At 41.5% G+C, this 23,908-nt stretch overlaps 1 protein-coding gene and 1 long non-coding RNA gene across 2 annotated transcripts in view; one reads left to right on the top strand and one right to left on the bottom strand.

Moving 5' to 3' along the window:
• Positions 1-360: 360 nt before the first annotated feature.
• The window catches only part of LOC137380101 (uncharacterized), a 34,150-nt gene continuing 10,602 nt past the window's right edge, over positions 361-23,908 (bottom strand). Inside the window, exons 2-4 of the mRNA XM_068051738.1 lie at positions 9,038-9,185; positions 7,029-7,181; positions 361-2,611 (exon numbers count right to left, since the gene is read on the bottom strand). Of these exons, the coding sequence (XP_067907839.1) occupies positions 2,386-2,611; positions 7,029-7,181; positions 9,038-9,185 (527 nt within the window). The 3' untranslated portion in view covers positions 361-2,385. The remainder of the gene's footprint in view (positions 2,612-7,028; positions 7,182-9,037; positions 9,186-23,908) is intronic.
• LOC137380393 (uncharacterized) lies at positions 11,407-22,233 on the top strand. Its single transcript, XR_010977013.1, has 3 exons — positions 11,407-11,679; positions 16,995-17,064; positions 21,858-22,233. It is a non-coding gene; the product is annotated as an uncharacterized lncRNA (long non-coding RNA).

Here is a 23,908-nt window from a genome sequence, read left to right as displayed (position 1 = left end):
CTTGCCTGTATCTGATCCTCAACACACGAACGATTAAAATGACTCATCATTTGCGCAGTAGCTGAACAGACGAAGAAATGCGGGCATGCTTTAAAAGTTCTTATCGTATTGCAATCTTGATTGGGAAGCCACAGTAATAATTTAAAGGGCCCCATTGTCACAATACAATGCACATTTAGGACAAATTAGTACTATGTTTATCAACTTAGGATGGGGGTTAAAATGCAAATTTGTTTGACATTTGTAATGTTTCTCTGGTTTGAAACATTACAATCCAGTGCGAGCGGAATAAATGAAGCCAAATGACAACTGGTGTTTTGACTGCTTTCAAAGTTTCCAAGAAAAACTTAACGACAGTCAAAGCTTTGAGACAGATGTTTTAATATCACGATACTTGTCAATAACATATCAAAGCCAGAAGTGGTTCTTATAAGTTAAGATTAAAGCAATTCCAGAATCTGAAAAAAGAAAATGAGAAGCCACATTCCTTTAAATCACTTTGATGTTCAGGTATAAGAGACAGCTTTTGTCTTACTTTATTCAGACTAAGAACAGATTCAGCCTAATCAGAAACACTGGAAGATACTGTCAGACATCCTAATTGATAAGAGATTCAAAAAGACAGAGACGAAAGCAAAATAAAACTAAGAAAATCTTGAAGAGAGTTAGACTAAAGAGAGAGAGCCAGTATGAGAAGCAGAAGGAGAAGCTAAAAGAGGAAGGTGAAGTTTAGAGTCTAATAGTATTTTGATCAGTAATCCAGTAAAAGTTAAAAAGAAACAGAGAGAAAATGTGCCACATGAACCAGGAATAAACAAATAATCATTGAGAATCTCTGAAGATATAATTTAAATACCTTTCATTGCATGAAGAATGAGATGGAACCAGATCTTTGCAGAAGAGGATGCAATTTTAACACACTGTGCAACTACTTCTGGAGTGAGGAAATTAGTTTTTTTACAATGCCATTAGGATGGGAGACCAGTCAGGAAAGCATTGAAACATCTGCAGTTGACAAAAGGATTCATTTTTGGTGACAGAGGGGCTGAGGCAGAGGCAGAGGCAGAGTCAGGTGATGTTATTGAGGAGGAAGTGGCCAGTCTTTGTAATGGAGACAAAATAGGCCATAAGCTTAGCTCAGGGTCGAACAGGACACTGAGGTAGTGAACTGTCTATTTTGGCCCAAGGCAACATCCGGGGAGATGTGGTGGGCATGTTGTGGGAAAAAGGAAATAGAATTGATAGCAAGGTTACAGAGTTTGGGGCAGGGATCAAAGACAGTGACTTTGGTCTTACTCATGTTCAGCTGGAGGAAATTTCAACTCATCTAAGGCTGGATGTTAGACAAGCAGCCTGACAACACAGCAACAATGGAGAGGTGGTGCAGAGGTAACTGAGTATCAGCACTGTGTATATGGAAGCTGACCCCAGGTCTTTGAATGATGTCACCAAAAGACAATATGTAGAAGAGGAGGAGGGGACCAAGCATTGATCTTTGAGGAACTCTGGAACAGTACATCTACCAGAGATGCTGTTGAATACTGGTATAATCAAGTTTAATCTAGCTTCAGGCAAGTTAAACAGTACAAGCCAGCAATCCAGCTTTCACAGAGTTGTACAGATCTTTCCCAATATCAGAGAAATCCCCTGGCCAAAATGAAAAGTCACAAAGTTACCTTGACAGTAAAGGCACATGTGTGAGCTTCAGTATGTGAAGTTATTTTCAAATCTTGAATTTTGACTAACCTTGTACACAAACTTATATGTATGCAGTTATTTCAATGTTAACAGGATTAATTCAGCACAATGGAGATTGGATTATATCACCAAACCATTTCAATCCAAAGTATTAAATTAGCTGCTCTCACTATGACACTTTTCTTGACTGTAGAGTGACTAGATGAAGAAATGTTGAGGCAAAAAGCAGCTGCATGTCACCTTGAAACACCACAGATCTGAAAATAGCTAGTGCAATAATAGTTTAATTTCCTCAGTTTGGGATTCTGTTATATCAGAAATGTCAACAATAATGAAAACTATTAGTCTATGAAGTACACCAAACAGCCTTTAAAACAGACATACAATTGTTGTATGCTAGTTACTGTGGAGTAAGTTATAATTTACATGCTTCAAATGCTATACTGTAGTAAATTGCAACTTAATTATTAATACCAGTCACATTTTTGTTCATGATCTTCGATTAGATTTATAAAAACATGAATCCCTTGAAGTAGTCGATTCCCAGTGGTGAACATTTCGGCAGTAAAACTTTAACATATCAGAAGTCTTGGTTTTATTAATCATAAGGCACGTGCCACTTCCAAGCAGTTTATGTTCTGTGGCATTTCTGCTCAGTTGAAAACTATACCAACAGGTGCTCCTGTGTCAAGGATGGTGTCTCGGAATATAGTGTCCGGGTTTGTTTTGAGTTTGATGAGATGCATGAGTTTGAACAATGTGCCTGTCAGTCAGTGGATCCAATAACATCTCTGACTCAGCAAATATGTATTTTCTGGAAAACTGTGGATTCCACGGCTGAAAAATTACTTGTGGCCCATTTTCCCTGCAACACCCTGTGATTTCCAAGTCCTTTATAGTTGTCTCTTGGCACCTGCATTGCATTCAATAAAAATAGACTTTAAAAGTTAACAGTATTCACAGCAATCAAAATTATAAAGTGTTTGTCAAAAAGCACTTTTTGGAGGTAAAAAAAAATGATTATGGAAAGCTGAAGTGACCATTGTTCATGGGTGAGCATAGATAGTGTCAGCAAACAATTGCACTGTGGGAGGGCATTACAGCCAAAACTGATCTTGTCCTCACTTGGCACAAATGGGATTCCCTGCAAGGCTCACTGATCAGGAATCCTGCCCGATACTTGTCCTCTTTAGTGCAGGGACACTTGAACCAAGTGTAGTGCCATAAAAAGCACCCTGGCCGAAAGGATCTAACTCAATAAGTGTAGGGGTCAAAGCTGGAACCGGGATTGTTATACAGCTCACTACCCCAGCACACAATGTCACGGAGCCAGCCTTGAAAATCTGTTTCAATGTAAATGGGATTCAAATAGTTACATACAGTAACATTATTATATCCCAAAGTGGATCCATTTTGCTCCAGCATGAGACAAATTTTGTTTGGTTTAATTTGACTGATTTTCTACTCCAGTTCTCTTAGTCATTTAGTTTTGCTAATTCACTGTAAGACTGCCATATTAGGGAGAATGGATACTCCAAGTCACACCTGCTATCAATATTTATGGTTCAGCCACACATCATACCTGTCTTTAATACATGCACTACAAATTTAACCTTTGCTTAAATTCTTGAAAGCTTACACAAATAATAGGTGCAATTTTATCAATGATTTCAACACTGAATGACAATCCTTCATTTGAAGGCAGTTTGAACAGCTGCTTGAGTGATCGCGATGGAGAAGCGCTTTGAAGTTGCATCTGCACTCGGTAAGCGGCGGCAGGGCGGAGGCTTCAGAAACACCCCGGTGTAGGCCTCAACACCACCAATCAGAAGCTCCCGGTCCAGCGTTGGCACCGAGGGGGTGGCAGCTGCGGGCCTTCTCCCGGTGACAGGCCCGGGGTTAACGGCCGCCAGATTTCCAACTCTTTTGGGGGAACTAAGGATTAATAAACTGTAACATCAAAGGACAAAACTTTAAAGGAAACTTAGCTCAGTTATCAAAGGAATAAAAGCAAAATACTGCAGATGCTGGAAATCTGAAGAAGAAATCTGAAGAATTCTGAAGAAAGGTCACTGACCTGAAAGGTTAACTCTGCTTTTCTCTCCACAGATGCTGCCAGACCTGCTGAGAATTTCCAGCATGACCCTGAGCTTCCGGTTGCTTGCCATTTCAACACTCCCCCCTGCTCTCATGCTCACATTTCTGTCCTGGCATTGCTGCAGTGTTCCAGTGATCATCAACGCAAGCTCGAGGAACAGCATCTCATTTACCAATTAGGCATACTATAGCCTGCCGGACTGAACACTGAGTTCAATAATTTCAGAGCATGACGGGGCCCCCCATTGTACTTTTATTTTTAGTTATTTTTTCTTTTTTAAAATTTTTTTTGTGTTTATTTTATTCTATCTTAGTTTGTTCAGTTTACCTACCCACTGTTTTTTTTCATGTTTGTGCGTGTGGCTGTTCAGTTTTCAGTCCCTTAACACCCTATCTGTACTAATGCTTTGTCTTTCAACACACTATTAACATATTGATTGCCTTTTCTCCATGACCTTCTGGTCAGTTATTCTCTGTGACCTTGTCCTATCTACACCTCCTCCTTTGTTATCTCTTGCCCCACCCCCGCTTTACTTGCTTAAAACCTTTCACATTTCTAATATCTGCTAGTTCTGAAGAAGGGTCACTGACCAGAAACGTTAACTCTTGCTTCTCTCTCCACAGATGCTGCCAGACCCACTGAGTATTTCCAGCATTTCTTGTTTTTATTTCAGATTTCCAGCATCCGCAGTATTTTGCTTTTATATTATTGAACAGCTGCTCAGCTGTTACTGGCAGAAAGCAGTTGCTGACCAGTGGAAAAGTAGGGCGATTCGGGAGCTGGGGTGGCTACAGGAGATGGCTACAGTAGCAAAGTGCAGGAGGGGGCTGTTGCAACAAATTTATTGAACATCAAAACAGTAAATAAATAGTACTCAGTACAAGTAGCATATTTACATTATTTAAACCCTTTGCTAATCTAAAAATGTCAAAAACAAAAATGTTTCCTGCCCACTAACCTTTAACATTAAAGGACCCTAGAAATAGCATCCATGGGTCTTTTGCTGCTATTGATCCACTTCCAACTTGGCCGTATGTTGCGGCAGGCTTGCTGACCCACCCATTATCTATAGTGGCTTTAAATTGAAGTCAATGGGAATCAGGGAGGGAAAACTCTCCACTTGTTGGAGTCATACCTAGCACAAAGGAAAATGTTGTGGTTGTTGGAGACCAATCATCGCAGCCCCAGGACATCGCTGGAGGAGCTCCTCAAGGTAGTGTCCTAGTTCCAATCATCTTCAGCTTCATCAATGACATTCCCTCCATTATAAGGTCAGAAGTGGGAATGTTCGCTGATAATTGCACCATGTTTAAGTGAAACTCCTCAGACACTGAAGCAGCCCGCAAGGAGCAAGACCTGGACAATATTCAGGCTTGGGCTGATAACTGCTGAGTAACATTCACGCTACACAAATGTAAGGCAATGACCATCTCCAACAAGACAGAATCTAACCATCTCCCTTTGATGTCCAACAGCATTACCATCACTGAATACCCCACCAATATCCTGGAGTTACCATTGACCAGAAATTTAACTGGGCCTGCCATATAAGTACTGTGGCTACAACAACAGGTCAGAGGCTGGGAATTATGCAGTGAGTAACTCACCTCCTGACTCCCCAAAGCCTTTCGACCATCTACAAGCCACAAGTCAGGAGTGTGATGGAATACGCTCCACTTGCCTGGATGCATGCAGCTCCAACAAGAAGCTAGACACTATCCGGTACAAAGCAGCCCACTTGATTGGCACCCCATTAACCACCTTAAATATTCACTTCCTGCACCACCGGTGCCCAGGGCACAATGGCAGCAGTATTTCCGTCTACAAAATGCATTGCAGCAACGTGCCAAGCCTCCTTTGATAGCACCTTCCAAGCCTGCAACCTCTACCACCTAGAAGAACAACGACAGCAGACACATGGGAACACCATGTGCAAGTTCCCTCCAAGTCACACAGCATCCTGACTTGGAACTATACTGCTGTTTCTTCAACTTCGCTGACCAAAATCCTGGAACTCCCTCCCTAACAGCACTGTCGGAGTACATGACATGCACTCCAGCGGTTCAAGGCAGTAGCCCACCACCACCTTCTCAAGGGCAATGAGGGATGAGCACCAAATGCTGGCCTTGCCAGCAACACTCACATCTCATGAAAAGATGAAAAAAAGCCTTCATGCAGTGTGGACCAAGATACAATTCCAAATTTTTCTGAAGCTATCCCAGTACAAAAGGAATTAAAAACAATTATTCTGAACTACATCATATGGTTAGTCATTCACAGGATTCTTGTGATTGAATGGAATGATTTGACTCCTTCCTGGAAAACTCCTTTAATTTGTTCCAAACACTCGGAATGATCTTTGAGATGGATCCTCATCCAAGAACATTGGCAGAAAAGACCTATGCATAATAGGACCTTCAGTATACCACACTGTAATGCACATCCTTTGCAGCCTCCACAAACAGCTAGCAGCAGCCACTTTTAAACCCGCCTGTGCTGTGACCATTAAGGAAGAATCCAATAAATTACCCATCATCGACAAACAATGCTTAATTTCTGTCACACTGCTCCCTATAAACATCTCACTTTCACACGGTCTTCTATTTAGCAGCTGATGAAACTTCCTGACTGAGCCAGACTGCAGTGCACAGGGCTTTCTGTTTTGCAGCTGATCAACATTTTTGAAGTGAAATGACCTACTACTTTCAGTCCTGGCAAACCACAAAGGAAAAAAAGAAAGCAGTGAATGATTAGTGAGGATTAATATTTGTATGCTTTCTTTGAGAGTAGCAGTATCATGGCACCTTACTAGCTTTATTCCCCATCCACTAATAGAACTGAGTTATATTCCTCCCATAGGTGCTGATCACCCTCCAATTCTTCACCTCAGCAGCCATTAGGCATATCTGATCTTTGACACTGAGTATCTACTAGGAGACATTAACTGAAATCAAAATCTACCTGCTCCTTTCTATCAGAAGTCATGGAAAAAGGAGTGAGAACTAATTTTCCCTCCTCAGGTGATTAATTAGCTCAGCGCAGACTGGGGTTCAAATGTAGGATTTTTGAAGGTCTATGCGGCCCTGTTTCATATCAGGCAATGCACACGTCAGTTAAACTATCAGGAACCTCTGTTTTATTGTCTGTTGAAGAAAGGCATATTATTCTTAATGCAATGCAGCTATGTACATTCAACAAGTTCTTTAGCAATCAGAGATTCAAAAGATTTTACCTGTAGTCCTCCAGTTCTCTCCTTCCTAATTCTTCAGTTAATATGTTATCCCCAAGTTTATTATTGTTATTGTTTCTGCCTTTATAGACATGCCAAAGGTCTCTCGATTCTGCCATTACATTACATTCAATCTGGTACCAAGTTTGCAAATCTCTGAAAAAAATTGCAGGATTAAGTTGAAATAATGTTTTAAACAAAACCATATTTTTCCCCGAATTAGCTTACGTTTATCCAGTTTTTAACTTCTCCCAGAAGATTTCTTCAATCATAAGGTCAGAAGTGGGCATGTTCACTGATGATTGCACAATGTTCAGCACCATTCGTGACTCCTCAGATACTGAAGCAGTCCGTGTACAAATGCAGCAAGACCTGGACAATATCCAGGCTTGGGCTGATAAATGGCAAGTAACATTTGCGCCACACAAGTGCCAGGCAATGACCATCTCCAACAAGAGAGAATCTCCCCATCACATTCAAAGGCATTACCATCGCTGAATCCCCCACTATCAACATCCTAGGGACTACCATTGACCAGAAACTGAACTGGAGTAGCCATATAAATACCGTGGCTACAAGAGCAGGTCAGAGGCTAGGAATCCTGAGGCGAGTAACTCACCTCCTGACTCCCCAAAGCCTGTCAGGAGTGTGATGGAATACTCTCCACTTGCCTGGATGGGTGCAGCTCCAACAACACTCAAGAAGCTCGACACCATCCAGGATAAAGCAACCCGCTTGATTGGCACCCCATCTACAAATATTCACTCCCTCCACCACCGATGCACAGTGGCAGCAGTGTGTACCATCTATAAGATGCACTGCAGCAATGCATCAAGGCTCCTTAGACAGCACCTTCCAAACCCGCGACCTCTACCAACTAGAAGGACAAGGGCAGCAAATGCATGGGAACATCACCACCTGCAAGTTCCCCTCCAAGTCACACACCATCCTGACTTGGAACTATATCGCCGTTCCTTCACTGTCGCTGGGTCAAAATCCTGGAACTCCCTTCCTAACAGCACTGTGGGTGTACCTACCCCAAATGGACTGCAGTGGTTCAGGAAGGCAGCTCACCACCACCTCCTCTCCTCAAGGGCAATTAGGGATGGGCAATAAATGCTGGCCTGGCCAGCGACGCCCACATGCCATGAACGAATAAAAAAAAATTACATCGCTCTGGGTGGGTAGGGAGTGTTTGTACTGTGGTGCATTAGTCATCACAATTATGCAGGTGAGATAAGATGGAGCAGTTGATCTTTTCTGGTCTGTCAGTTTTGTAAATTCATAGAACACAGGTATTTTCCTCCAAAGTTTTGAAAGCTTTTCTTCTCCACTGGCACACAATTTCCTGCCATGAAAGGGGAGAGAAAGCGAGGGTTTCGGTTGTGCAACCAGATACTGAAAAGGACACAGGGGTGTTCTGGCTTGACTCACATACTGATTTTCAGGCCTTCCCTGCAGGAAAGCATGTGAAGTTCTATTTCTTTACAATCCAGCTCAAGTTGGTAACTCACTCAAGTGGGAAACCATGGATATGGATCCCTGTGCTGCCACCCTCCAACAGTAAGTCAGTGTGCTGACCCATTTGATTCTTGTAACAAAGCATTGCTTAACTGTGTAAGCCAAAGCAAGAATCGTCTGAATAAATATATAACATCTCCAGTCTGGGCTGAGTTAGTTGATCTCAGTTGATGCAATGGTGGACGTATTGTCATTGCTGTCAAAGTTATTAGGTTAGAAGGCAAAATCGGGGAGGATTCCTACTGCTAGTGGCTATCCAGTGAGCCCTGCTGGAAGTACTTGTATGTGGGCACAATCGGGCTTGGCTGTGGTGCCTCCCACAGTCAGCTTGCTGCTGATACTCAGTGTCTAAGCTCATGCATGAGGAGTGTTTATCTGGCTGATGGCCCTGAATCATACATTGAGAAGCCAAATTGGGAGAAAATTGGCAGGAAAAAAAACAAAAATCCGCATGACATCATTAACACATTCTTCACCAAGACTTTCCTTACCTTTGTTGTTTCCTTCTTTCATTCTTCTTCACACATTTGATAAGACAACTGGTTAAAAAAGCCACGCTCATCAATAAAATTACAGCTATGCTGACAATGGAAGCAATCACTGCAACTTTAAAACCAAAGTCTTCATACTTTGAAACAGCTGAAATAAAACAGCAATATGTTTGTGTTTAGTTACCTTACAAAGGATGCATAGTCTGTATTTTAAGGTTTTAGATTAGATTAGAGATACAGCACTGAAACAGGCCCTTCGGCCCACCGAGTCTGTGCCGAACATCAACCACCCATTTATACTAAATCCTGCACTAATCCCATATTCCTACCAAACATCCCCACCTGTCCCTATATTTCCCTACCACCTACCTATACTAGTGACAATTTATAATGGCCAATTAACCTATCAACCTGCAAGTCTTTTGGCTTGTGGGAGGAAACCGGAGCACCCGGAGAAAACCCACGCAGACACAGGGAGAACTTGCAAACTCCACACAGGCAGTACCCGGAATCGAACCCGGGTCCCTGGAGCTGTGAGGCTGCGGTGCTAACCACTGCGCCACCCATAGGTAGAGAACAATATTCTGTAGAATTTTTAAAAAGGGCAAATCACTTCTAATTCTTTGTTGGGAGTTCTGAAAAATCTTTTTACATGAGGAAAAACTTTAAAATAGTGAGCATTCTAGAAGGAATTATGAAAGATGGGAGTTGCAGGCAAATGGGGAAGAACTCAACAAAAAAAATATACATCGTTGTATGACAGTTAGAGACGCTAATGAATTGTAATAAAACATTCCCAGTAAGCGTTTGTGGTTGAAAGTCCAGTTGGTAGCATACAACCATTTCAGAAGTGAAACTCAGCTAACTCAGGTGTAATCATATCACGAACACAAGCAGGATATGGCTCTTACTGAAATAGAATAAGGAAGCACATATAATATAGTTTGTTGTGACCAATTAACAAGATTATGCAAACTTGTGCTATTGGTTTCTACAGAAACTGAACAGAATAATGCCATGCAATGTATTTTGCTACTGGAAATTTGCACTTTCCAGTTTTGAAATCCCAAGCAGTTTCTATGCCCCTGTATGAGGTGAGTATCTTATATTTAACACCAGTACAGTTGGGTTCCACTCCAGTTTTGCTAAAGCTGGTATTCTGACCTTTTAGTCAGCTATTTCATAAGCCTGTACAAATGATTAGCATAATTTTGTCACCCAATGTGATTTTTGCTGTCCACCCATTAGCATGGTTAATAAAATGAGAGGATCTTTGAGCTAACTCCATCTTTTGAAATTTTCTGAAGTGACACCCTGCTGATTCTTAGCAATTTTACAAAGGGTCTTAAAGGACAGCCTAGGTGACTGAAGGTAGAGTCTGACAGCAGTTAGTGTAGAGGTAGAGCTGGATGTTGTTAGCACCCATGTGGATGATGTCACCAAGACTCTCACTGCCACTAGATAAACATAAAAACATTGCAATGTAAACAAATAACAGGACACATCACTGCATCTGGATACTACTAGTCAGTGATAATGGAATCAAGGAATATGGGGAAAGGGTGGGAACGTGGAGTTTAGGTAGATCATCAAACATGATCGTATTGAATGGCACAGAAGGCTTGAAGAGCTGTATAGCCTACTGCTCCTGTTTCTTACACTCTTATGGAATGTGAGTGTTATTTGGCTGTTCACAAAGTACTGTAAGTTGCACAGGATGCTTTGTCTGCTGCTCACAGGAGTCCAGCTGCACTCACTGATAAGATGATATATGTGTACATGCTCGAGCAGTGCCAATGGTCTGCCAGCAGGATCATGCCAAACATACTTCATAAATGTGTTATCTTGTTAGAATATGTGTTCTAAGTCAGTCTCAGACTCAGTAAAAATAGAAGTACCAGCTTTAGACTGAGGGCACTATTAGAACACTGTCAAACTGGCATTTGACATTCAGAGGATTTACGCCAAAGATGCATTTGGCAGCACTTAAATTTTTGCTAAAATTAAATTAAAAGATTTTTTGATTGAAACTTCTGTTGAGCACTTTCTGCCATTTTTCCCATGCAAGGCTCCAAACATTTTCATGGTTCAGTTGGGTTTACTTGATGCATGTCGAAGTAAGTCACTGTACCAAGAACCAGATGTGATATACAGGCATCAATGTAAACACACAGTGCATCAAAAATATTTATACATCAAAGGACATTCACCCAGTAACCACATAGAACAGACCATAGAATGGAGTTGAAAACACAAGAGCTTAGTCATCATACAATTGAGCTTGCTCACCAGCACAATATGTTTTCTGATGTGACGATGTGCTAGCTGTAATGTATTTGTATATTATGCTAGTGATGTAATGACATAAATAAACACATCCTTGAACTGGCTATGCTTGGTGTCCATTTTCTCTGCTATTGCCACCAAAATATATTACAGGAAAACGGCAACAAGGATGAGATCAAAGTCTATAAATATAGGCAGAAAACTGCGGTGAGCAAGATCAGCCAGCTCCTGGTGATTTACCTGCTTGGATGGTGGAGATTTTGGCTGCATTGTGCCAAGCCTGAACCTCAAACTGTCTCCTCAGAACGGGATGCCCCAGGGTCCTAATGTGCATCGGATTCAAATTGCTCATTTGGGTAAGAAAATATTTTTATCCACCAACTAGACTGGTTTTTAGGTATCACTGTTATGGATAGCCACAGTAAAGTGTTTTACTGTGTTTACTGTATTTTCTGATGAAAGGTCACTGACCTGAAACGTTAACTCTGCTTCTCTCTGCACAGTTGCTGCCAGACCTGCTGAGGATTTCCAGCATTTTTTGTTTTTATTACAGTAAAGTGTTTACCAGGTTACTGTGGATTGGGAGAAAGAGGACAATATGGCTGCGCCCATGGGATACATCGGAAGGCTAGAAACATATGACAGGGTTCGAGAACCAGTTTGTATATTGAAAGATTGGACATGTTTTTCAGAGCTAACAACATTCTGGAATTTGAAGGTGAAAGTGAAGAGGTCAAGACTCAGAATAAGGCAATTCTTGAGCACAAGAAAGCAATTTTACAAATGGAAATTGGCCTGTAAGCGTATGGCATGCTAACAAACCTTGCTCCCAACAAGGTAAAAGATGTGCCATTCAAAACAACCACCATCAAGTTAACATAAGAATATAAGAAATGGAGCAGGAATAGGCCATTCAGTCCTTCGAGCCTGCTTTGCCATTCAATACGATCATGGCTGTTCTGACTGTGGCCTTACCTCCACTTTCCTGCCTGCCCCCTTAAACCCTAGACTCCCTTGTAGATCAAAAATCTAACTCCGCCTTGAATATATTCAATAACCCAGCCTCCACTGCTCTCTGGGGAAGAGAATTACAAAGATTAACAACCCTCTGAGAGAAGAAATTTCTCCTCATCGCCATCTTATTTTGAAACTGTGTCTCCTAGTTCTAGATTCCCCAACAAAGGGAAAAATCCTCTCAGAATCTACCCTGTCAAGCCCTTATACATTTCAATAAGATCACCTCTCATTTTTCTAAACTCTAATCAGTATAGGCCATTACGACACAAATCATGACCTTAAGCTAGCATGTGACACTTCAAACTATGGAGTTGGAGCAATGATCAGTCATGTCATGGATGATGGTCAAGAGAAGCCCATAGCATTTGTGTCATGTACCTCAACCAAGAGTGAACATGCAGATAGAAAAGGAAGCACTCGGAATCATCTTTGAAATTAAAATGTTTCACCAATTTTTATTGGGTAGAAACTTCATGCTAGTAACAGATCATAAACCCCTAACAACTATTCTGGGACTAAAGTCTGTAATACTGATGATGGTAGCATCAAGGATGCAGTGGTGTACTGTGAGAGACATACTGCCCGACTACAATATTGAATATCGCAATTTGAAAGAGAATGCTATTGCTGACACATGACCACATTTGCCACATGAGGACTCGGAAGTAGGCTGTGAAGGTGCAATCTTCATAATAGGAGTCGTAGCTAATGCCTTTCCAATCAACTGAAATTGCTGCTGAAATTCAAAGACTCAGTATTGAAATGAGTCTACTGTCATGAAGATCCCACCTGCCACGAATGAGGCATATTAATTTTGTCATATGAACATTAATTTTAAACAGTCGCTGGAAGGAAGAGATGACTTGTTTAAAGAGATCAGCAGTGGCTGGAAAACATTTGCAGACTAAGAGACAGTGCTGGAGACAAAAGAACAGCTCCCTGATCCAATTAACCCAAATGGATTTTGATCAGCAGACATTGAATGTGTAAGAAAGCCAGCATTCTAGGGTGTCTGCTAAGATGAAAAATCCACAAATGCAGGAGTTTGTTAAAACAGCTAGTCACACGTCTAACCTGCTGGCCCAGGTTTTTGTTTGAACTGCTCACAGCACAGTTTGGGTCAGATTGCAACTGAACTTGGAAGAAGAGAGCCTCTCTCCTGGCTAGCTCTCCCTCTCTCTCTCTCTGTCACGAATCTCCGGATCCAATGAAGTCACTTAAACCTCAAGAGAGAAAAGACTCCTACATCGAAACAAGTTTTAAAGTGTGCACTGGGCCCCAACGAAATGGCAAGACTTACCAGCAATCAAAGACTCTATATCAAACGCCAAGGATCATAAATAAATTCCAGCTATTGCCTCAAACTTTTCTCCTTTATTCTTTCTACTTTTCTGTCTCTATCTGCGTGTATGTTTATCGCATATGCATGCTAGTGTGGCCACGTCGCGTATTCGTGGTCATTAACCAAATTAGAGTTTAAGGTTAATAAACTTCCACCTTTCTTGTTTAAATCTAAGAAAACCTGTATGGTTGATTTCTTTGCCTTACAATTGGAGAGCAGTGAATAAGGATTCACTGAGGCGGAGCTAAAAACACGGTGTTTTTAAAATTAAACCCTATTACAGTTAAACCAGGCAAAGGCTGAGAGGGAACCCCTAGACCCCTTTCTCACCTGGTCGTAACACTACAAACAGACATTGAATGGATGAACAGAATTTGAATGGATGGACAGAATCTGACCAGTTTACAGATGAGGAACTGAAACCATTCCACAATTCTGCAATGAGTTGTCATGTGAACAGGGCTGCATTAAGTGAGGTCATCGAATGATGGTGCCTAGTTTCTGGCAGAACACACAGGAATAGTTAGTATAAATCCCCAAGCAACTGGTTTTGATCATTGGCCTGGTCTAGACAGTGCCCTAGAATCATTGGTTAACAAATGTACTATCTGCCAAAACTGTGGAAATAAGCCCCCAAAACTCCTTTGTAATTGTGCCCATAGCCGATTCGACCATTTCAAAGAGTTCATGTAGACTTTTGTGAGAAGGAAAATCACAATTTTTTTGTACTCATCGGCAGCCACTGGAAGTGGATCGAAGTCAAGCAAGACGTCAAAATACCAATACTGTTGATGTGATGATGTGAATAAACACTTCCTTGAACTGGCCATGCTTGGTGTTCATTTTCTCTGCTAGTGCCACTTGGATATATTACATTAGGCATCTTTCAAACTTAGCTGCTGGTCATGTATTCCTGTTCTCCACACTGTGGATACTGACACAGATTTTACAGTGATAATAACAGTGTGGCTGCTCACAACAATGCATGATGCCCCAGCCATCAGGGAATAATAACCTGATTACTTTAACTCACGTAAAATATTTATTATTCTTACATTTGAATGCTTGGAATTTTCCACTCCAGTCTACACTGTTTTGCTTTCAAACTTGTAATATATCCATCTCCAACCAGTTGGTATTTGGAGGAACACTGAAATGTAATCACTGTCCTGCATTGGTCCCATTCCCTGCTTGCACATAGAAACTGCCAAAACGAGGTAACATCGCTGTGCAGCACTGTCTTTATGATCATGAGAGATTGGCATAAGCTAAAGTAAAAGTACCTGTCCTAAATTACTTGAAACTGAAACATTTTTAAATTACTTTAAAAAATCTACAAAATTAAGAGTTGTTCCAAAAACATTTTCCAAAAGGACTCGGGCCATGGCAACATTATGTGATGGAGACTTCACAGACATCCCATGGTTTTCCTCAGATAGTGTAAGCATAATAATCGTCTTAACGATATTTCCCTCAACATCATACCCCACTGAAGCATTTCTGAACAGTACTAACAACAGTTGACAAAGTACTCTTAATGTCTTTCAGGATCTTACAAGTTAAAATATAGAAAATGATCTTGCAAGCTTTGTGAACTGTATCATTTCAGTAACTATCTATAGCTCTGCTTTTCTATTAAGTTTGCAGGTCCTTTTTCTCATTGATTTTTTCCCCTGTGATTGGACACCATTGTCTTTCCCTACCCTTTTCTTATTTTCCCTCTCTATCACTCAACAAAGGACCTCAATTACTTTTCATTTTTTAGATCCGTAGAACAGCATTATACCCATTAACCTTTCTGTTCTCTGCACAGAGGCTGGTTGAACAGCTATGTATTTCTACCATTTTCAGTTTTAATTCCGGAGTTCCAACAGTTGCTGTTTATAGTTGAAAAGCACTCAGTTTTTTTTTCTTTTAATATTATCGACTTGCACTGGAAATACTAATATTGGCTTTGAAAATATGTTCAACCGCAATGCTGTATTAATATATAATTACATGCAACTAAAGTCTGACTTGCTCAGTGTCCTGGCAACATTTATCCCTCAATAGAACTTAAAGAAGCAGATGATTTATTTTATTGCTATTGGTGGAACCTTGTAAGCAAATTGGCTGCTGTTTCTTACAATAGTGACTACCCTCCATTAAGATTTAATTGGTTGAATTGTGCTTGGAACATTCTGGGGCAGTGAAAGGCACCATATAAATGCAAACTCTTTTGTCCTTTATTGAAAGTACACTGGTAAAAGATGGTAGACTTTACAATGTAAAGTGGAAATGTCACACTTAAAATTAAATATTGTCCTGGCCATTTATTAGCCACTTGCTCTCCTAGCATGAGCATGCCTGTATTGCAGCATTTCTTCAAATAATTGACTTGTCCCCAACACTACTTCATTACCAGATGCTAGGAAATTCATGAGTGCAAGTTTTAAACTCCTTTTTTAATCACTGTGGGGATATATTTCCTCTGTTCTATCTCTCCATAACCATCCAACCACAATTTGGAATTAATTATAATGGGAAATACAGACACAGAAGAGGTAGGGAGGCATTGGGGTAGTGGCAATGTCACTGGACTAGTAATCCAGAGGTTTAGGCTAAAGCCCTGGGGACATGGGTTCAAATCCCACCATGGCAGATGGTGAAATTTGAATTCAATTAATAAATCTGGAATTAAAAGCTAGTTTAATGGTGACCATGAAACCATTGTTGATTGTTATAAAAACACATCTGGAAGGAAACATGTTACCCTTACCTGATCTGGCCTACATGACCTCCAGATCCACAGCAATGTTGTTGACTCTTAGCTATCCTTTCAAATGGCCAAGCAAGCCACGAAGTTCAAGGGCAATTAGGGATGGGCAACAAATGGTCCCATGAAAGAATAAAAAAAATTCTACTCTTCTATTATTAAACTTAAAAATAGAGCATCCTTTTAATTACCTTTTCATTTTTCTTCTTGCTATGCCTTCAACCTACTTTTAAGAATAAGCTTCTATATGCAATAGGCATCTCCATAACTTCTAACAACACTACTCCACATTAGCCAGCAGGGGTTAAAATCTAAGTACGAGGTAAACAATACGAAAGCAAAATATGGGGATGCTGAAAATCTGAAATAAAAACAGAAAATGCTGGAAGTATTCAGCAGGTCAGGCAGCATCTGTGGACAGTGAAAGAGTTAACATTTCAGATCTGCAATCTTTCATCAGAACTGGATTATATGAGATAAGCAATGATTGTTTTCTATTTTGTCTTTCCCTGGTGAAATTGTTTCGTTCCTGTTCAACACCCCATTTGGTGGCCCAGCTACAGACAACCAAGGAAAGCAGAATAAAATGACAGAGTGGAACTCAACGCTGAACGTTTTGAATGGCAGGTATATTAAAATTTACTCATATATTTTACACTAAAGTTAACTGCATTTTTTAAAAGTTGCACTTGGCAAATTTGTATCATTTCAATTCACAGTACAACACCACTTCAACAGTTCTCAAACTTGTTTGTGCTGCTGGAAACACTGACACACACTAGGCGACCTCCTCCTAACTTTAGAAAGAGTGTCAGCCACCCAAAAAAAGGCCAGTGGTATCATCGCAAGGAACAAAAATGCAGAAAAGGCAACAGATGCAGGGGAAAAAAAAACAACAGTCTCAAGACACTGTGCTCGTAGCACATACATTACCAGTTTCATACAGGTAGAAAAGGCAGATATTTGATAGTCTACAAGTGGGTCTGTGAGGTTAACTACGGTCCATGGACCCGAGTTTGAAAACTGGGCACATTAAGACAAAAAATTTAATCCGGAGATCCAACATCGATAAATGCAACAGACAAATGTGTGAAACTGACTTTGGAGTAAAGTCACATATAATTAAAAGCAAAATACTGTGGATGCTGGATATCTGAAACAAAAACAAACTGCTGGAAATACACAGCAGGTCTGACAACATCGGTGGAGAGAGAAACAGTTAACGCTTCAGGTCTGACCTTTCACCAGGTCTGGCAAAAATGAGAAATGTAATAGGCTTTCAGCAAGTGAAGGCGGGGGGGGGGGGGGCGGGGGGGGGGGGGGGGGGTGGGGTGGGGGAAGAACAAAAGGGACTGTTTGTTATAGGGCAGAAGGCAGGAGAAATTAAATGACAAAGATGTCATGGAATAAAATGCAAAGGGAGTAGTAATAGCCACTGTAAAAGACAAAGCAGCTGTCCAGAGAGTGTTAACGGCAGAATAATCAACAGCTCTGTAATGAGCAAAAATCTGAAAAACAAGTTTAAGGCTGGTACATTGTTTTTTTTTTACCATCAAAATGGCGGTCATGGTCTGAAGTTGTTGAACTCAATGTTGAGTCCAGAGGTGATAGTGCCTAATTGGAAGATGAGCTTCACTGGAACACTGCAGCAGGCCAAGGCAGAAATATGGATGTGAGAACAAGGTGGGGAATTAAAATGACAAGCAACCAGAAGCTCAGGGTCATGCTTGCAGACTGAGCGCAGGTGTTCGACAAAGTGGTCATCCAATCTGCATTTGGTTTCCCCAATGTAGAGGAGACTGCATTCTGAGCAGCGAATACAGTATACTAATTGCTGTTTCACCTGGAAAGAGTGCTTGGGGCCTTGGATAGTGAGGAGAGAGAAGGTAAAAGGGCAAGTATTACACCTCTGGCAACAGCAGGGGAAGTCGCTGTGGGAAGGGGATGATGTGTTGAAGATGGAGGAGGAGTGGACCAGGGTGTCGCGGAGGTAATGGTCCCTTTGGAATGCTGACAGGAGGGGCGAGGAGGGGAAGATGTGTTTGGTGGTGGCATCATGCTGCAAGTGGCAGAAATGGCAGAGGATGATGGTGGGGTGGAAAGCGAGAATAAGGGGAACCCTGTTGCAATACTGGGAGGGATGGGAAGGGGCGAGGGCAGAAATGTGGGAAATGGGTCAGAGGCAAACAAGGACCTGGTCAACCACAGTGGGGAGGTTGAGCAAAAAGATATATCAGAAGTGTTGTTGTGGAAGGTTGGATCATTGGAACAAATGTGACAGAGAAACTGGGAGAATGGAATTGCGTCCTTACAGAAGGCAGGGTGTGAGGAAATGAGGTCAAGACAGCTGTGGGAGTCAGTGGGCTTATAATGAATATTAGTGGACAGCCTATCCCCAGAGTGGAGTTGAAGGAGTTGTTGTTCAATGTGAGAACAAGTTCAGCCAAGAGCAGGAGACTGGTTGGGCCTCGGTTTAGGAAGAAACGGAGAGCCCAAGACCATCCTGGTGGGGGATGGAAGTATAGAGAAATTGGATATCGATGGTAAAGAGGAGGCGGCTAGGGCCAGGAAACTGGAAATTGTCGAAAAAGGGGTGTCAGAAGAGTCACGGATGTAAGTGGGAAGAGACTGGACAAGGAGAGAAAAAAATAGAGTCAAGATAGGAAGAGATAAGTTCAGTGAGGCAGGGACAGGCTGAAACGATGTTTGTGGATTTTGGGAAGGAGGTAGAAGTGGGCTGTTATGTTTGCGGGACTATGAAGTGGGAAACTGTAGAGGGAAGATCTCCAGAGGAGATGTGATCAGTGACAACCCTGGGGACAGTGACTTGATGTTAAATGGTGGGGTCCTTGGTCCAGGGGGAGGTAGGAAGAAGTTGGAGAGTTGGCACTCAGCCTCTGCCAGGTAGAGGTTGGTATGCCATACAAAATCAGCATCACCCTTGTCAGCAGGTTTGATCACAATGTCGGGGCTGGACCTATGAGAACAGAGTGCAGCAAGTTCAGAGGGAGACAGGTTAGAGTGACTGAGGACAGCAGAGAAATTAAGATGGCCGATGTCACATTGACAGTTCCCAATGAAAAAATCAAGAGTGGGTAAGAGGCCAGAGGGAGGGGTCCAGGTGGAAGGAGAACACAGAAGGCAGGTGAATGGACCCGTTGGTCAGGGTGAGGACTCCTGGCCAAAGAAGTGAGCCCAGAGGCGACGGAAGAGCAGCTCAACAAATAATTAAGATGTTTTTGAAAATATGTTTAATTAAATGGAATGAGTGGACTTAGTAATGGAAGGCTTCAACCATATGAAATAAAATATAGCATGTAATCCAACTAAATAATACTGAAACTCATTTAATTCAATTTATGTTTTGGTTATACATACAACTCGCATAGCCACAACTATAATGTACTCTCACTGAAAAATTAGTCTGATTAACACATAATATTCCTGGCAGCTCAGATTTTGGGTGAATTATTTAAGAGAATTGAATTTTTGATGAAGTAACAGAGAAGGTTGATGAAAGGAATGCAGTGGATATTGTCTATATGTATCTGAAGAAAGCGTTTGATAACTAGCCTTTTATGTGGTACTTTAACAAAATTACAGCTCATGGAATAGGAGGGCCAGTATCCAATTGGATAAAAAAAAATTGGCTTAAGGACATAAAATAGCTACTCGTGGTAAATGGTTGTTTTTCAGACTGGAGGATGGTACACAGTGGTGTTCCCAAGAGTCAGTATTAGGACCACTGCTTTTTTTGTGATATATAAATGACTTGGATCTTGGAATACAGAGTAGAATTTCAAAATTTGCCAATGATACCAAACCTGAAGGAGTTGCAAACAGTGAGGATAATACAAACAGCCTGCAACAGGACAGACAGACAAGTGGCAGATGGAATTTAATACCGATAGGTGTGAGGTGATTCATTTTGGCAGAAGGGATAGGCAGAGTCAATATAGACTGAATGGCACAGTTCTAGAGTGTGCACAGGGACAGAGGGGGTACATGTACATTGATCTTTGAAGGTAGCAGGACATATTGAGAGAGTAGTTAGCAAAGCACATGGGAAATTGGGCTTCATAAATAGAGGCATAGAGTACAAAAGCAAGAAAGTTATGCGGAACCTTTATAAAGCTCTGGTTAGGCCCCAGCTTGAGTATTGTGTCCAGTTTTGGTCACCACACTTTAGGAAGAATGTGAGGGTCCTTAAGAGGGTGCAGAGGAGATTTATCAGAATGGTTCCAGGGATGAGGGATTTTAGTTACAAGATTAGGTTGGAAAAGCTGGTGTTGCTCTCCCTGGAGCAAAGGAGATCGAGGGGAGATTTGATAGAGGTGTACAAGATTATGACAGGCTTAGATAAGTTAGACAAGGAAAATCTGTTCCCATTAACGGATGGTACAAGGACTAGGGGACACAGATTGAAGGTTAGGGCAAGAGATGCAGAGGGAATGTGTGGAAGAATTTTTTTTTTAAGCAGTGAGTGGTAATGACCTGGAACTCACTACCCATGAGGGTGGTGGAAGCGGAGAAAAATAAATGATTTCAAAAGGAAATTGAATGGACACTTCAAGGAAATAAACTTGCTGGGCTACAGGGATCGAGTGGGGAAGTGTGACTGACTGGACTGCTCCAGAGAGAGCTGGGATTGGACTCAATGGGCTGAATGGCCACCTTCTATGCCGTAAATGACTCCATGATTCTAGAATTATAAATGAAGCAAGCTAATGAAACCATAAATAAAAACAGAAAATGTTGGAAATGCTCAGCAGGTCAGGCAGCATCTATGGAGAGAGAAGCAGGTAATGTTTCTGATTGATGACCATTCATCAGAACTGGAAAAAGATAGCAAGTGCAGAGGCAGGGAAAGGGGGAGGGGAGGAAAGAACAAAAGGGAAGGTCTGTGATAGGGTGGAAGGCAGGAGTGATTAAATGACAAAATGAGTTGTAATGGACAAGTAAAAAACAAAAGTTGTGTCTAGAGAAAGTGTAAATGGCATGTCATGCAGGCCACCTGCCAAGAATGAAATACATTAATTTTGCCACATGAACATTGACTTTTAAACTGTTACTGGAGTAAAGAAAGAACTTGTTTTCTAAAAAAAAACCACCAGACCCTTGACTGGAAAGACAGTTGTGTTACACAGACAGTACGTGGAAAGGACAAAGGGGCCACTCCCTGCTCCAATTTAATCCACAATGGACTTTTGATTACCAGACGTTGAAGGTGGAAAGGCTAGCATTCCATGTTAACTGCTAAGATAGCCAAATACACAAACAGACGTGGTTAGACCATTTTAGTCACATGACTAACTGGCTGTTGGAGTTTTTTTTTTAATTTGAACTTGCCACAGAGTTAAAACTCAGAAAGCTGTTTGGTCCTAGACTGAAAAGACCTCTCTCCTGTCTGTTCTCATCAGCTTCGGAAACCATTGAAGCCACATGAACCCCAAGAGAGAAAAGTCTCCTACAGTGAACAAGGTTTATGAAGAATTCTGGGCCCCAACGAAAAGCAAGAATTACCTACAAGCAAGAACTACCTATAAAAGGACTACAGTGAGCTCGAAGTGCAGTAACAAGAAACTCTTCTGATATTGCCTCAAACCTCTCTATTTTTTCTTCTACTCTTTTCTGTCTCTATTTGCATATGCGCATCGTGTATGTATGCTAGCGTGGGGCTCGGCGTGTATCCGTAGGCATTAACCGAATTAGAGTTTAAATTTAAGTTTTAATAAATTTCACTTTTCTTCTTTAAACCCAAGAAGGTCTGTTTGTGCTCATTTCTTAGCCTTATAATTGGAAAGCGGTGAACAAGGAGTCACCAAGGGGCAGCTCAAAACACAGTGTGTTCAAAAGTTAAATCTTGTTACAATTAGACCAGGTGAAGGCTAAAAGAGACCCCTGGACACCTTTCTCACCTAGTCGTAACAGAAATTTGGCTGCTAGTATCAAGAATTTTACCCATAGACAAACGAGAGAAATTGGAAGTGGGAAGCCAAATTGTTCCCAACCAAAAAAAAAGCAAAATTAATACAGGTTTTCTTGTGCCACAGGAGAGTGCAGTCAAGTCTGCACACAAACCTGCAGGTTGGACTGTCCCAGAGAACAATGGGGAGATTAACAAAGAATCCTCCCCCACAGTCAGAGAAAAAGGGAACCGCCCATCCCCTGAAGTCAAATGTCTTTGATGACTCAGCAAAGCAATGAAACAGGGGTCAGGATAGACCCACCCACTACTAACTCTCCTGGGAAAAAAAAAAATCTCAACAGGAACAAAACCCAAGTAGTCATAGCAATGGGCAAACTGAAGAAAAGCTTCCCCAAAGAACCACATGGTTACTGGGATGCCCAAAAGGGGAAATTAAAGCAGCACTGGCACCCAGTAAAGACAATTCTAATAGGCTTTAAAACTGATGAATGAATGGAAATGAATGAGAGAAATGCATGGTTTTTCTTTCTGTACCTTATATTTCTCTCAAGCCTTTTAATGAAATGCACCTTTTTTTTTTCAAATCGCATTTCATTCCCCTGGGTGTGGAGGTGTCATGCAGGCCCCCACTTGCCAAGAATGAGACATATTAATTTCGCCACATGAACATTGGTTTTTAAACTGCCAATGGAGTAGAGAAAGAACTTGTTTTTAAAAAAAAAAACAGCCCCTTGACTGGAAAGACATTTGCATAGTAACAGACAGTACTTGGAAAGGACAAAGGGGCCACTCCCTGCTCCAATTTAATCCACAGTGCACTTTTGATTACCAGACGTTGAAGGTGGAGAGGCTAGCATTCTAGGTTAACTGCTAAGATGGCCGAATACACAAACAGACGCGGTCAGCCCAGTTAAGTCACATGATGAAATAGCTACTGGAATTTTTTGAATTTGAACTTGCCACAGAGTTAAAACTCAGAAAGCTGTTTGGTCCTAGACTGAGAAGACCTCTCTCCTGTCTGCTCTCATCTCGCTTTCACCAGCTTCGGAAAACACTGAAGACACAATGGTGCAGTGGTTAGCACTGCAGTCTCACAGCTCCAGCGACCCGAGTTCAATTCTGGGTACTGCCTGTGTGGAGTTTGCAAGTTCTCCCTGTGTCAGCATGGGTTTCCTCCGGGTGCTCCGGTTTCCTCCCACATGCCGAAGACTTGCAGGTTGATAGGTAAATCGGCCATTGTAAATTGTCCCTAGTATAGGTAGGTTGTAGGGAAATATAGGGACAGGTGGGTATGTGGTAGGAATATGGAATTAGTGTAGGATTAGTATAAATGGGTGGTTGATGGTTGGCACAGACTCGGTGGGCCGAAGGGCCTGTTTCAGTGCTGTATCTCTAAACTAAACTAAACTAAACTAAACTAAACACATGAACCCCAAGAGAGAAAAGTCTCCTACAGTGAACAAGGTTTTTGAGGAATACTGGGTCCCAACAAAAAGCAAGAATTACCTGCAAGCAAGAGCTACCTATAAAAGGACTACAGTG

The sequence above is a fragment of the Heterodontus francisci genome, chromosome 19, assembly GCF_036365525.1.
Source record: "Heterodontus francisci isolate sHetFra1 chromosome 19, sHetFra1.hap1, whole genome shotgun sequence".
NCBI lineage: Eukaryota > Metazoa > Chordata > Chondrichthyes > Heterodontiformes > Heterodontidae > Heterodontus > Heterodontus francisci.
Note: the sequence above shows the minus strand (reverse complement) of the source record. Positions and strands in the feature narration are given on the sequence as shown.